The sequence below is a fragment of the Mytilus edulis genome, chromosome 1, assembly GCF_963676685.1.
Source record: "Mytilus edulis chromosome 1, xbMytEdul2.2, whole genome shotgun sequence".
NCBI classification, from domain to species: Eukaryota; Metazoa; Mollusca; class Bivalvia; order Mytilida; family Mytilidae; genus Mytilus; species Mytilus edulis.
The window spans coordinates 36,305,535-36,321,206 of record NC_092344.1 but is presented as its reverse complement, the minus strand read 5'-3'; the positions used below and the strand labels follow the sequence as shown (position 1 = coordinate 36,321,206).

The 15,672-nt window shown below is 33.4% G+C and overlaps 2 protein-coding genes across 4 annotated transcripts; both read left to right on the top strand.

The window, feature by feature from the left end:
• The first annotated feature begins 442 nt into the window (after positions 1–442).
• On the top strand, positions 443–5,050 carry LOC139481931 (uncharacterized). 3 transcript variants are annotated; one of them, XM_071265504.1, is made up of 4 exons: positions 443–760; positions 1,070–1,476; positions 2,608–2,705; positions 3,397–5,050. In XM_071265504.1, the coding sequence occupies exons 2-4, from the start codon at positions 1,078–1,080 to the stop codon at positions 4,958–4,960; spliced, it is 2,061 nt and encodes a 686-aa protein (XP_071121605.1). In that variant the 5' UTR covers positions 443–760; positions 1,070–1,077; the 3' UTR covers positions 4,961–5,050. The 3 variants fall into 3 exon arrangements, with proteins under 3 accessions (XP_071121605.1, XP_071121621.1, XP_071121613.1); XM_071265520.1 differs by having other exon boundaries at positions 624–770; XM_071265512.1 differs by having other exon boundaries at positions 677–817.
• A 6,439-nt stretch (positions 5,051–11,489) lies between these two features.
• LOC139481924 (uncharacterized) lies at positions 11,490–15,672 on the top strand. The gene is made up of 3 exons (XM_071265491.1): positions 11,490–12,408; positions 13,152–13,249; positions 14,056–15,672. Exons 1-3 carry the CDS (start codon positions 12,010–12,012, stop codon positions 15,605–15,607), a joined length of 2,049 nt encoding a protein of 682 aa, XP_071121592.1. The 5' UTR covers positions 11,490–12,009; the 3' UTR covers positions 15,608–15,672.

Below are 15,672 nucleotides of genomic sequence, written 5' to 3'. Positions count from 1 at the left end.
ATTGGATGAAGAGTCGTCTCATTGGCACTCATACATGTACCACATCTTCCTATATCTATTGAATTCCTCCAAGAATTCACATTGGAAAATAGGTGGCGTGCAACGGAGTAGAATACCTTCCATCTACTAGTATATAATTATTACCAATGACGGCTGTGGATATTAAATAAGCAATTGATAGTAATTAAAGTTTTTTTTTCTAGCATATTTATGTAAGTCTAACATTGAAAACAGGAATATAGATTTTGGAAAAAGGGGGAGGGCAAAAAATTAGTTCTGTTCCCAAGTACCCGGGGTAAATCTACATGTTAGCAAGTTTTTTTACTTCATCATTCACACCAACACATCAACCTTAATTAGAGACTATTAAAATCATTTAATGAGAGAGACAAATGAACCCATCACATGATCACATTATGCTAAGTCATGATTTCTTATGTATGGGTGCCGACATTATTTTCGCTGTGTTATACTCTATTATTTTCATAAGGTTCCATTGTTTTGTGAATAATATGCATATTTGCTTAGTAGATATCAAAATATAATATAGAGCTTAATAACTACGAGAAGTCACCGTAAAATTTAATGAGCAAATGCAACTGTTACTTATTAAAAAATATAACATAATTGAATAGGTATTAGAATCATATAAGTATGAGTAAAATTAATAAAATTTACACGCGCAGGGACTTCATCGAGATCACATTTCTTTAAATATCAATAGGCAACAACGAACATAATTCTTTGGATCGGAGGGGAGGTAAAAAGTGGTGTGAGCGAAATTTTGTTCTAATTTTATGACTTTATAAACGAAAAAGTAATCACGAAAGAAATTAAAAAAGAAGACAAAATCTTTCTTTTAGGCAGACCAAATATATCATTTATCATTTCAAAGTTAAAAGTAACATTAATTAAGTCAATTAAGTCTAAGGGATTGCATAACAAGATACGGAAGAGACTGACTTCTCTTTTTTTTTTATTTTTAGTAATGCTTTTACACAAGACTACAAGAAATCTGATGCCGATAATATCAGTAAGATCTGTTATGGTACATCATTATATTTTTCAGGTTTTACCATGCTGTGTTTGCGTATTTGGCTTCTGCTGTCTTTGGTCAGTTTAGGAAGATGTTTGATAGAAGAAATACAACTGCCGCCATCTTTAAAAGAATGTTTAATGATGAAGAGTAAATACCAAGACGTTACTAAATCACCCAGTGAGTCCGTCTGTAATAATTGTATAACAAGATTTTTGTGGAAGGAAGGACCGAACTTGCAAAAATGTGACCACCCGAACGATAATATAACTGTATCGGACATAAGTAACTATTTTGGAAAACTTCTACATAATGAAATAAAAGGAAAGCGAACACAACGTCAAGCAGGGAGTGTTCTTTATCGTAAAGAAATTAGAATGTTAACACGTGCCGAAAGACTCCGATTACAAAGAGCCTGGTCAAAAGCCTACAAAAGTGGAGTAAGTACAAAATTTATTATGTTTTAAAACAGTTCTTGTTATTCTCGTCACTGAAATTAAATTTAAAACTAATTATAAAATCATCAATTGTTTTATAGATTTAGTCTTTAAAGATATTTATTTATGATAAAGTATAAATAAATATGTAAAATAAAAATGCAATATTTGTCCATAAATTAATGGTCGTCCTCTACATTTACTCTGGCATATGTAAGTCCTGTATTTTTTTCCTTCAATTTATAGTAAGTTTATATGTTTTGGTGTTAAGTGTGACGTCCAGTACTACTGAACTAGTACTAGTTTCTGTTTAAGGGCCGTCTAAAGCAAGCCTCCGGGTGCAGGATTTTCTTACTGTGTTGAAAACCATTTGGTGGCCTAATGATGTATTCTGCTCTTTGGTCGGGTTGTTGTCTAATCGAAACATTTCCTATTTCCATTCTCAATTTATAAAACGTGGAGAATTTCCGATGAGATAAAAGTATCCGATATAGCATTCTTTACTTTCTTCTTAACGTTTGTTACGCACTAGAGAGGTTCCAAGAAAAATAATATTTGTAAGCAACAAACGAGCGATACTGTGTACTTCTTTCGGGTACCACAGATGTTGGAATTCCCACAGGTATCAGAGCTGCAGAAAAGGCACAAAATATTAAGGATGCTACTGATATTTTTTAATATTGTTTCAAGAAACAGTCATATAAATTTATTTTCGACAATGTAGTGCTTCAGTCAAGTAGTAAAAGGCACACAGCACAATAACAATATCGCCTTTAGTGGGTTCAAGACAACGCATCCTACTTGGTAATAGAGTCATTGAGTCATTAACAAAAATCAGAAATCTCAGACGACCAACTCCTTTTTACTTATTGATTTGTGTAATTAAATATTTGAATGGTTTCCAAAATTTTATTTGATACCTTTCCTGTGATGTCTTAAATGGATATAAGAAGATGTGGTATGAGTGCCAATGTGTTTATTTGATGTTCCAAAATAAAAGCTAAGAGTGTAACACACGTTTTGGAAAATCAAGAGCAAACAATTCTCTGTTTTCTAGATTGATACATCTTGCACATCTACAAAAAAATATATATTACATATTCTTTCTTTATAATACGTACTTTTTATTTTCAGTATTTTGGCTGGCTTGTTAGATTTCACAACGACAATAGCAGAAATGTTGCACAAAGCGGACCTGCCTTTCCTGGTTATTACAGATTTTTATTACTGATGTAAATATGCATATTTCCTTTTCCTTTAGACAAACTTCTTAATGAGAAAACTATTTGAGGCATAGACCTTACGATCTGGGTTTTTAACTTTGTTTATGCTTTATGAAAACTCCGACAACTTTTATGGGACAAACGCTTTAAGAGCAGACATCAATTGCAAGACGGAACATGCTCTCATTAATATACCGAGTTTTTGACTGTAAAAGACAACAAATTACGTATATCTTCGACTGTTCTGTTAGTGAAAAATAAAAGGAAATATAATGTACGTTATAAGTATTCAAAATTAAATATAAACGGGTCGGGCAGGTATTGGTATCCCTTGCTGAGTGTGCTAGAATGGGAGTATGTTGGTTCAATATCCGTTCGTTTCAAGCCACAAACTCGAAAATAAGTATGTTATGCTTACAATATTAGCATGTGCGATTAAGGAATAAGACTGAAAACTTTTTGAACACACCAGCTAAAGTTCAAAAGTAAACAAAGAAACAAAATTGGTTTTACCGATTTCTTATATTATTTTGGGTTTCTGTATATTTAATAATATCAAAGAGTTTAATTTTTTTTATTTTCGATAGTTGACTGGCTAATAGCACATTTGCGTTAATAATATTTTGTTTAGGATTTTTAATAAGCAACAGTAATGTCTACCTTTTGCAAGGAGTTACATTTTAAAAATATTTCTTTTCAGATTAGAACGAATTTTACAGAGTTTTGATCCAGAAGTATCTCTCCCTTATTGGGACACCACTGTCGAGGCTAATATGGATAAACCTGAAAATTCCATACTCTGGAATAATGAATACCTAGGGGAAATAAACGGATTCGTCAACACTGGTATTTGTGGGGGATTTAGGGACCTTAGGGGTAACAAAATCATAAGAAATGGTGGGAATGGTGGTGCATTATTTACACATACTAATCTAACGTATGTATTGAATAAACAAACCATTGGCGATTTAGTTGAAGATTCTAGTTACGATACAATGGAGTCGCTTCATGGCAATGTTCACAATTATATAGGGGGTACAATGTCCTTACTTGAATTAGCACCATGGGATTGCGTTTTCTGGTTTCAACATGCTTATATAGATTATACTTGGGAATTATGGAGATATACCCATGGGTACAACATTGACTATCCATTTAAACCCAACAAAAGAATACAAGAGGCTGAAGTCCCAATGGAAAATATGCCTTATATAGATTTTCTTGGACATATTCCGACCAACAAGGACGGATATGGTCATCAGCTCGCATCTTTGACCCAATATCAAATGTCACCTACTTGTTCACAACATAACCTGTATTGTGGATCACCTGATTTGCAATGCCGAAGAATTGATGGCTCCTTTAGATGTACTGCTGTCGATAGAATATTTAGACACAGTGTAGCGCCATATTTAAAAGCTGCGCAAGGCGGAAAAGTCAAGCTTGATTTAGATAACCACCATGAAGGAAAAAGGACAAAAAGAGACACCACTAATATCCATCTGACTACTATTAAAAACACTGTATCTATTGTAATTCAATCAACCGAAATAACAAATATCTACTTTCCACAAGAACATGAACCATGTATGGGAAAGCCAATTCAAAATAATTTTGTAGCAGGTTGTACAAAAGCAGACGTGAAGAGATGGGCATTTATACCAATTAAAGTCGTTCATTTGCGTCCAAAAGAGGCCCATTTTACTTCACAAACCGAAACCAACGGAAACAAGAACAGATATGATATGTATGATGAGCACAAATATAATCATTTGAAAAAGCTTGTTCGACCTGGTAATCCAGCAACATACTATAATTGCCAAGAAGATGAATCCGGTGCATTCAAAGTGAGACTAAAATCTACTGGATTAAGTTACTTTGGTGCATACACTGATTATGTATTTGTTGACAACAGACTTCCAATATCCTCTCATATTGGTTATATCGCAGTTGAAAAACCAACATCGTATACACCTACAGACGCATTGATAACTGCCTCTGACGCATGCGGACGATTGTGTAAACCAAGATGTCGTCAATGGGTGAAGGGTAAACTTTATTATGTTCCATGTTCCGGAGCTATTAGAGTCACCCAACAGAGTCCGTTAATGTACGGAAACGACTTTGGGGATGGTGTTTTATCGATTTGGGAATTTAATGAAGATTTCACACCGATCGAACATGAATCAAATATCTTTATGGAATTTTTCTGCGATTATTCAAATGAATGGATGTGGAAACAAAGTAATGCATACAAACGTTAATGATTTGTAATTGGTTTTATACAATTACATAATTGTATTAGATCTGAAAAAAAAGCACAGAATCTGAATAAAAACTGAATTGTGATACAAGTATTAGATATTGTCTCTTCTTTTATATCGTGCTAATATTTTTACATGAACATTTGCATGATATAAAAAAAAAATGAGATGTGGTATGATTGCTAATGAGGCAACTATCCACAAGAGTTCACGCAGATTAAAAACAAATAAAGTTTACGTATTGTGATCAGATAACACTATTCTAATGGCATTTCAGCAAAAAACAAAGATCTTGATCTCCCTTCACTGAAATGAAAGGCGTTACAAACACTGTTATATTACCGAGTATGCCAAATACTCAACGAAAACTCTTTTCAAAGAAATTATCATTATTTATTTCATCAACAATCGAAGCTGGGCTTCAGTGATACTTTAAAGGGTCTCGTCTTAAGAAATTGAAACACTTCAAAGTAACAACTAACTATTCAATTTATACCAAAAACAGTTCTTCACAAAAAAGACATGAAAAAGACATGAACCAACAAAAATCACTGAATTACAGATTTATGGCGTAGGAAGACAAAACAATACATTTTAAAACTGAACAGTAGTCGAAGCACAACAAAACAAATATGCATCTTTTATATGTTACACTATTATTTCAGATTCGGGTGAAGGTTGGCGCCTGTAAACACTTTTTGCATTTGTATGCACATGTCCTAAGTCAGGAACCTATTGTTCAGTAGTTGTCGTTTGTTGTTGCGGTTAATAAGCGTTTCTCGTTTCTTTTTTTTTTTTATATGAGATTAGTCTGTTAGTTTTCCTGTGTGAATGGTTTTGCACAAGTCACTTTTGGGGCCCTTTATAGCCTGCTGTTCGATGTGAGCCAAGGTTCTGTACTTTAACCTATAATGGTTTACTTTAACTAATTGTGATATTGATAAAGCAATATATGCATTATTAGTAATTCGATCTCTAAGTCGTTTCAAACAGAACGTGTCACAGTTAAAAAATATATCAAAACTTCGAATAATGTAAGATGACAACTATGGACATATAGACATATGTTTGAATTAATAAGTGTCTTTAAGGTTAAGACTGTGCCAAAAATCGATTGAAAAAAGTTAACTTTCGCTAAATAAACTACAAAGACAAAGGAAAAAACACAAAATTACCACAGTCTAAACCAAAACACAACACTGAAAAACAATCGAGCAATACTTACTACTAGTAACCAAAAACCGGAGATATACTCATGATCTAGATGCATTGGGTAAAAAGTTCCACAAGAGACATCCGTCGTTTTACTTTTGTCAACATCAATAATTAGTAATGTAAATGGATATACATCTTGGAGCGTGTATAAAGCGATTTTTTTCTGAATTCACCTAAACAGGAACGTTCAAACCACCAAACATTAAAATATAAAAAAGAAGATGTGGTATGATTGCCAATGAGACAACTATCCACAAAAGACGCCTTGAATATATAAATACTTGAATACGTAATCAGCTGTTTGAACAAAAGAGTTAAAAAAATGAAAAGTCAGTTCTATCTAAGCTGTAGGAGTTAGAACCTTAGTTTCAAAGTAAATTATTGATTATGAATCAACGGAAATTTTTGAAACAGTGTGCTATAAATCATGTCCTTACCGAAGCACTGACTACTTGAAGTAACGGTACACTCGATGACTAAACGCACACCATAAGTTGTATCGATCCTAAAATACCGAAAAGAAAATAACACTTTATAAGTTTGGGTACATCCGCGGCACTATTTTGGATTAGCCTTCATAAAAAATGCTTTTAAACATTTTAAGGATGTAAAAAAATACGTAAAATACGTATGGAGCCATATGCCAAAAAGTACATAAACGAATAGCCTATCAAATGTGGTCCATTCTGCTTGAGATCTACCAGCAGTGTTAGAAAAAAAAGGAAATTACGCTTCACAAATTTTATTCGACCGAATCGCTTTTTTTCTGGATATTTATTCATCTGGAATGATTAATAATTACATTAGTTTTGTGTGCTGACTAGAATCTGTGAGTATGATTGGCCATCAGAAATTGATAAGTATTTCAAAGTAAGTTTTTATTTCAGCATAAAAAAAAAGTAAAATAACAAAAATACCGAACTTCGAATAAAATACTAAACGGAAAGTCCATAAGCAAATGACAAAATGTACAGTCATTCTCTAATGTGGAAAATGGAGGATTAAACCTGGTTTTATACCTAGCTAAATCTCTGACTTTTCACGATGACAGTTGCATAAAATTCCATTATATTGATAATTATGTGTGAACAAAAACATACAGACATTATATGTAATAATGTCTAAAATAGGGATTCAGCAGTCAAAATGCTGTTATAACCTTAAGAACAGAAAAAACAAACAAATATGTCAACAAGGGAATACAAAGATAGCATAAAGACAAAGCACATTAGCAAAAACAAAAGACAAGAATACAAAAACTTAAATTACCGCTTCACAACAACACAATGACGGGATGTACAAGTACTGAGCAACGTCAAATAAACACTACCAAAAATAGACTTAATTAATAGTAAAAGTAATAATTTACAAAGACAAATAATAGAATACAATAACACGTTATACAGATGATAACCAAATCCAGTTCCTAGAATCTATACTTGAAGACCATATTAATTATGAAGTTGATACGGAATATTTATCAACACGGTCTTGGTATCTTCCGATGAACTTCATTTTCTAAAAAAGGACGATACGTTCTTTGACTACCCCTGGTTCGTCAACTTTCTGCTCAGACACTAAAATCGTCTCGTTTATCATAGATTCTGTTACTGATATGACCGCTTATGTCAAATTCGAGGTATAAGTCTAAAACGAGACAGAGGAAGCCGTGTCTGTTGTTTCTTTAATTTCTAGTCCTTGATGATATATAAATGGAACCCAATCAGAAAAGTTTTGTTTGTTAATGGAAACAACATCATCATTACACATGTTAGCATTTATGACAAGCCAATGTCGACCTTGTAGCAATACATAGGAAAATAAACCGAAAACTTTGATAGAACTCAAAATTACAAATAGATGCATAATAAAGTAGCTAAAGAATAGAATCCTTTTTTTTGTAATTGAATATGGTTGATAAAGTTTTGACTGTATGCAAATTTTGAAGCGCTATATAAAAAATGTGCTTCGTTCAACGCTATAACAATCCAAAAAATTACGAAAACAACATTTCAATTCTTAAATAAATACATGACTTCGTGAGGACCTATAAAAGCAAGACCTATGTATCTAGATTTAAAAATTCTTATGCATATAGATTCAACTTTGCCTCACGGTGTTGAAACTTCATTTCGTCATCTATGACGAGTTTATTCTTTATTCAAATCTTTTAACGACAAAGCGATGGGGGTATTCCCTTTGTAGAATTGTTAAAGTGAAAGAACACATAACAGTCTATTATTTGAACTTGGAATTATTTTTAACTATGGAATTTGCTTGATTTCTTGTTATTGAAATTTTTAATAAATTCCATGATTATTCTGTACTGAAATGTTCTGTGCTGCGCACAACACTATCTATTACAAAGAAAATAGTATATTTCCAATAGACTGTACTGTGCCGCGCACAACACTATCTAACCAAAACACCTTGTATGGAAAGTGTTATTAACCACTCAAAAGATCATAATACAAAATAAACATGGAATTTATAAAAAAAATTAAACACAAGAAATTATGCGAATTTCATAATTAAAAATAATTCCAAGTTCAAATAATAGCCTGTTACGTGTATTCCTTGATAAACTTCATAACACAATAAAGCATTGTTTTCTTTTCCTAACAAAAATCATCGGAATATGTTAACAATTTAAACTTGGTCATATGATAGTTGATTGGTTAATTGGTTGGAATTTAACGCCACTGTTGCACTATTGTGCATTTATTGCCTTGCCAAGGATCTGTTCCTACTGAAGATCGGTAGTTATTGCCAGGTACTTCGGCTTCCTCCACCAATAATAATTGTCCGCCAAGAAAAGGATGCCTAAGCCCAGATATTAAACAAAATTCTTCTTTGGAAGAAAACTTAGTATTCATAATAAACCTTAATAATTACATTACGGTGTTTACATTTCACAACTCGTTCGCTATGTCTGTGTCTGTTGTGATGTTTTTGATTTTAACGAACGTCATCTATGTATTACTGGTAAATTATTAAGCCAGGGATTTTGTGACCAAAAATTACTTTCTTTCTTAGATATACAGATTTGGTTTTGAAGATTGCTTGAACCTTTAAAAAACTTATTTCAAAAGGGACAGCACATCCTAAATTTTACGGAAATGTTCTTCACCGTGCCGGAAATTTTAAGAAACAATCCTAGTTAGCTTATCGATCCTTTCAATAAACTTATTCTAAAAGGTTACCTATTCAACACTGTAATTAGATCATTGAATATTGTTTTTATTGGTATTAATATTGATTTTGTTATCAGTAAATTAAAAGCAAACTAAATATTATTGTTTATACATATACACATTCATGGATCTACAAACTGTCGATACATGTATCTGTATCTTAGCATTGCACAAGGTCATCGTTTGCTCTGACTGTTTATGCCGTCTTTACACTAAATCCATTGGATGTTGGATGTGTACTGATTGATAATTTAGTCTTATATGCATGATTTTTTTAGCTGTTAGTTGCTTTGAACTAGCTGTCAGTAACTGCGAGTACTCTCCGATCTGTATTTAGTGTCTTTTTGTTGATGGGATGTACAAATATCCCATATTGTATTTGTGGTATTTGTATTTTAAATTTATCCATCTGATGAGTTAAGCCTTTATCAACTGATTTTTATAGTTCGTTCTTATATTGTACTGTTACACCACTGTCCCAGGTTAGGAGTAGGTTGGGATCCATCCCACTAAAATGTTTAGCCCCGTCACATTCTGTATGTATGTGCCAGTCCCAAGTCAGGAGCCTGTAATTCAGGGTTGTCGTATGTTTATGTGTTACATATTTGTTTTTCGTTCATTTGTTGTACATAAATTAGGCCGTTAGTTTTCTCGTTTGAATTGTTTTACATAGTCATTTCGGAGCCTTTTATAGCTGACTATGCTATATTGGCTTTGCTCATTGTTGAAGGCCGTACGGTGACCTTTAATTTTTAATTTCTGTGTCATTTGGTCTCTTGTGGAGAGTTGTCTCATTGGCAATCATACCACATCTTCTTTTTTATACTTATCAATGGCTTTGGATAAGTTTCTATGCATTCTTACTGTCTTCATTCCTGGTTTTGTTCTTTTGTGCATGCACATATTCGAGCTTTTTCTAGTTCAACAGAAATATTATAAATAATGACCGAAACAGCTTAGAACAACTTGAAATTTGGTATACACATTCATTAGATGTCTTTCAGCCTTAGATGCAAGATTTTTTTTATTAGTTGTTATTAGCTTTGAAGTAGCTGTAAGTAACCGTGAGTACTCTAAGATTTGTACTTGCGTCTTTTTGCTGTGGGGATGTATACGTACCCGTCAATGTCCACTCTGGTTTTTTTTGTTTTTGTTAGATGGATTTGCTAAAAAAAAGAGTTAAATTTGGGAACAACATGAAATCTCACAAAAAAAGAATAAGTGGTAGTTGTCAATGAGACAACGCTCAACAAGAGACCAAATGACACTGAAATTATCAGTTGTAGGTCACCGCATGTCCTTCAACAATTAGCAAAGCCCTTACCGCATAGTCAGCTATAAAAGGCCTCGAAATGAAAATTGTAAAACAATTAAAATGAGAAAACTTACGGCCTGATTATTGTACAAAAAATGAACGAAAAACAAATATGTATCACAGCAACAAACAACAACCACTGAATTTCAGGCTCCTGGCTTGGGACAGGCATCAGATGGATACCAATGAAAATACATATAACAAAAACATAGAGTGGACGTGACCGGAAACTTGTACATCACAACAATAAAAAGAAACTAAGTATAGATCTGAAAGTGCTCGCAGTTACTGGACACTAGTCCAAAGCCAATATCAACTTATAAAAAAATCATGCATCTAAGACTTAGTTATCAATAAGTACACATCAACGGTCCGATGGATTCAGTGTAAAGATTGTGTTACTATATATCTCTATGACATATACCTTTGATTTCCTGTTATTAATACAAGAAAATACAAGTAATCTTACACACGTTCATTAAATGTTCCTTACAACAAGAAAAATGATCAATTGTGACTGAATTAAGAAAAATAATGGTTTTACACTATTTAACATTCTTGAAATCATTTATTCGTTATATGATGAAGCAGGCGAGCATTTGCTAAGAATGCGCGAGAACTCGAAAATGCGTTTTTAATTCTGTTTCACAGCTGATTTCTTTGAAACCTGTTCCACGTATTCTTCTGATCTTTTTTAAACTTTAAGAATAAAAAGGAAAGGAATTGCACATGTATAAAATGTCATCCATGTATGTAACATTATTACAGAACCTTTCAGATGTTACAATTTTGACGTACGAACTGGTTTGAAATGGCTTCGGTAGTCAGTGATACTATTTTCTGTGACATTTAATGAAGAACAATTTCAGTGGTATATTCCTTCAAACACCAACCTGTTTCATTTTCAAGGATGGATAGATTTTAAAGATTAAAACTAAAATGGTATCATATGCGCACGTCATTAATGCTTTCTCATGTATAGACAATACAGCTTAGTCGTAATCCATTGTTTTGACAAAATGTAGATGCCTACACGTGTATTAAAAATGTACTTTGCGCTTAATAAATTTAAACAGTCCGTAAAATCCTATGAAAAATAGTTCAAAAATTTAAAAGTCATGACAAAATCATGTGTTATATATAAGCATGGTTAACTTACAGATGGTTGTGAAATTTAAGGCATTCAGAAGGCACGGTACAGCATCTTTTTTTTATTCTTCTTAGAAAATAATTCTGTATGTTTCTATGACAAAAGATTTGAGCGTATTGAAGGAAAATACGCAAACTAAAACTAGATCAAGACAAAATCATAATCAGCAAATACCATGTTGTGTACATGTATTTTACTGTTATTGACTTTTGTCAGTGTCGGAAGATGCTTCATAGAAGAGATTGAACTGCCGCCATCTTTACGAGATTGTTTAAGAATGAAAACAAAATATCAAGATGTCACAAAATCTCCCAGCGAGTCTGTTTGTAATACCTGTGTTTCAAGATATTTATGGATGTCAGGACCAAACCTGCAAAAATGTGATCACCCGAATGATAATACAACTATATCGGACATCAGCAACTTATTTGGAAAACTGTTATGTGAAGAAACATCAAGGAAACGAACAAAAAGGCAAACAAGAAATATTCCATTCCGAAAAGAACTTAGAATGCTCACTCGTGCAGAACGGCAGAGATTACGCAGAGCATGGAGAAAAGCATATGACTTAGGAGTAAGTTTTATGGACATTTTTCACTAATCTTGTATGATAAGAAAAAGAAGATGTGGTATACTTGCCAATGAGACAACGTTTCTCCAGAACAAAATATTTTTTTAAAAATATATTTCACCGTTATACTTGCCAGTGAGACAAGTGTTCTCCAGAACAAAATGTTATTTTTATTTTTATTTTATCGTTATACTTTCCAATGAGACATCCTTCCACCAGAACCATATGTTTTTTCCCTCATATTTTACCGTTATACTTGCTGATGAGACAACTTTCCACCAGAACCAAATGTTTATCTTTCTTATATTACCCCGTTATACTTGCCAATAAGACAACTTTCTAGAAGAACCAAATATTCATCTTTTTGATCATGACTATCACTCTCCCCATAAGTTAATGTTTTTTGTTTAAATCGAGACTATCCGGTGTACTTGAATACCCCCCCCCCCCCCCCCCAACCCCCACGAAAACAAATAGAAGAAAAAAAAACTCATTGAAGAGTATTGGTGTATATTTGTAATTATACAAGCATAGACAGAAAAAAAGACATCGTCTAGTACTAGTAATATGTAGAATATTAAAATGATTGTATCATAGATACAAATTAAAGACAGGTCGTTTAGTGCGATTTATATTTAAAAAAAAACCCAACCAATTTAACTGCAATACATTTGTCAATGTGTACATTAAATAAAAAACACAGTTTTCTACATCACAGTGCATAAAGGTCTGCATGTCATTTTCAGGATTTTGGATTGGTCGCTAGATTTCACAACGAAAACATCCGAACTACCAGCCACAACGGACCAGCCTTTCCCGGATATCATCGATTCCTGCTTCTTATGTAATTATCATATTCCTATATTTCTAAAATTGCAATGCATCCCATTTTCTCACATTTTCCCGGTTCACCAATTAGGTGATGAAAATAGGATTTCTAGCAGTATAGTCCGTTTCATCATGTTCAAGTTAACAAAAGAGGGACGAAAGATACCAAAGGGACAGTCAAACTCATAAATCTAAAACAAACTGACAACGCCATGGCTAAAAATAAAAAAGACAAACAGAAAAACAATAGTACACACGACACAACATAGAAAACTAAAGAATAAGCAACACGAACCCCACCAAAAACTAGTTATAACAATAACAAGTTAACAAGGAGTACACAATGGAGTAAGTCCTGGAAAAATTCAAACTTACATGTAGCAGATCTAAAGAGGTAAAAGTACTGGTTTTACATGCTGATTATTAAAGCCTATTGTCTCAACTTTTCTAGAATAAGATTATGTGAATGTAGGTACATTTTGAAGCTGTGAAGTTTCGCTTAACTTACATCGTCTTTATTTGATGCCTTTTTTGGTTTAATCAGGGCTTCAAATATTGTGTTAGGTTTTCAACTGGTTTTTTTTACCTAGAGCATCACATAAGAGTCATTAATTGTTGAGTTGTGGTGAATTAAAATACGTCTGTGAGTTGTAAAGCAGAAACAGTGCTAATAATATTAAAGGACGTTGATATCCTCATTTATTATGAATACATAGCATCAAATATAACAATTCTTTATTAAGATTTTTTAGAATTCCAATTTTGAATTACACACATGACATTGTTTATTACGTCTTCCTTTTCTTTAAAATTACTTTCCAGACTAGAAAGAGCTTTACAAAAACATGAACCTGGAATAACTCTCCCGTATTGGGACACAACTTTTGAAGCTAATATGGATAGACCAGAAAATTCTATACTCTGGACTGATGAATACCTTGGTGAACTGAATGGATTCGTCGACTCTGGTATTTGTGGTGGAGTAAGGGATCTTAGAGGCAATAGAATAATCAGAAATGGTGGCAATGATGGGTCTTTATTCACATGGACAAATTTAACTTATATAATAAATGTAGCTACAATTGAGGAATTAGTTGAAAATTCCAACTTCGACACTTTGGAATCGCTCCATGACAGTGTTCACGCTTACATAGGCGGAACAATGTTAGGACTTGAATTAGCGCCATGGGATTGTGTCTTCTGGTTTTATCATGCGTATATTGATTATGTTTGGGAGTTATGGAGATATTCTCATGGATATAACATTGCATACCCTAATAAACCTAACCATGGAGGACAACAGGCTAATGTTCAAATGACAAATATGCCAGCTATAAATTTTCTTGGACGTATTCCTACAAACCAAGATGGATATGGTCGTGAACTAGCATCACAGTGCCATTATCAGGTTTCACCTACCTGTTCACAACAGAACGTTAATTGTGGATCACCTGATTTACAATGTCGAAGTTTTGGCAGACAAGTGTTTGGATGTACTGCTGTTGACAGAATATTTAGAAATAGAGTACAGCCTTATATTCAAGCAGCCAATGGCGGGAATGTCCAGATTACTTCCAATAACGGAATAAGAGGAAACAGAGGCAGACGAGATACTAGCGCTCACCATAATTCTAATACCTATACTTTCACAGTTAAGGCAACGGACGTAGCAAATATTTACATTCCTCAAGAACGGGAACCATGTATGGGAAAACCAGTACAGAACAGCTTTATTGCAGGTTGCTCTTCAGCTAATGTGAAAAGATGGGCCTTTATACCAATCAAAGTCGTTCATCTACGCCCAAAAGAGGTTCATTTCAATTCACAGACTGAAGTCAACGGATATCGAAACAGATATGACATTTATGATGAACACAAATATAAAAATCTGAAAAACTTTGTACATCCGGGCAACCCAGCTACATATTATGATTGCCAAGAAGACGAATCTGGTGCATTCAAGGTTAGAGTGAAAGCTTCAGGACTAAACTACTACGGTGCATACACTGATTATGTATTTGTTGACAACAGACTTCCTGTATCCTCTCATATTGGATACATCGCTGTTGAAAAACCTACGGAGTATAAGCCAACAGAAGCATTGATAACTGCTTCTGACGCATGCGGAAGATTGTGTAAACCAACATGCCGGAAATGGATAGATAATGATATTTACTACGTTCCTTGCTCTGGAGCTATTAAAGTGACTGATGATTATCCATTGATGTATGGAAACGACTTTGGTGATGCTGTATTATCGGTCTGGCAATTCAAGGGGAAATTCACTCCAATCGAGAGGGAATCAAACATCTTTATGGAGTTTTACTGCGATTACTCAGATGAATGGATATGGAAAGAATGCAATTCACATTAAAGTTAATTCATTGATCGGTTTGTAAAAGTGGTTCAATTGTCTATAAAATACAAAGTTTCAAAATG

Bases quoted from the DNA above. Each gene is read 5' to 3' on its own strand.
- LOC139481931 (XM_071265504.1), top strand. From the start codon at position 1,078: ATGCTGTGTTTGCGTATTTGGCTTCTGCTGTCTTTGGTCAGTTTAGGA. The intron at 1,477-2,607 runs GTAAGTACAAAA...TTTTATTTTCAG, and splicing joins CAAAAGCCTACAAAAGTGGA to TATTTTGGCTGGCTTGTTAG. The intron at 2,706-3,396 runs GTAAATATGCAT...ATTTCTTTTCAG, and splicing joins TACAGATTTTTATTACTGAT to ATTAGAACGAATTTTACAGA.
- LOC139481924 (XM_071265491.1), top strand. From the start codon at position 12,010: ATGTTGTGTACATGTATTTTACTGTTATTGACTTTTGTCAGTGTCGGA. The intron at 12,409-13,151 runs GTAAGTTTTATG...TGTCATTTTCAG, and splicing joins GAAAAGCATATGACTTAGGA to GATTTTGGATTGGTCGCTAG. The intron at 13,250-14,055 runs GTAATTATCATA...ATTACTTTCCAG, and splicing joins CATCGATTCCTGCTTCTTAT to ACTAGAAAGAGCTTTACAAA.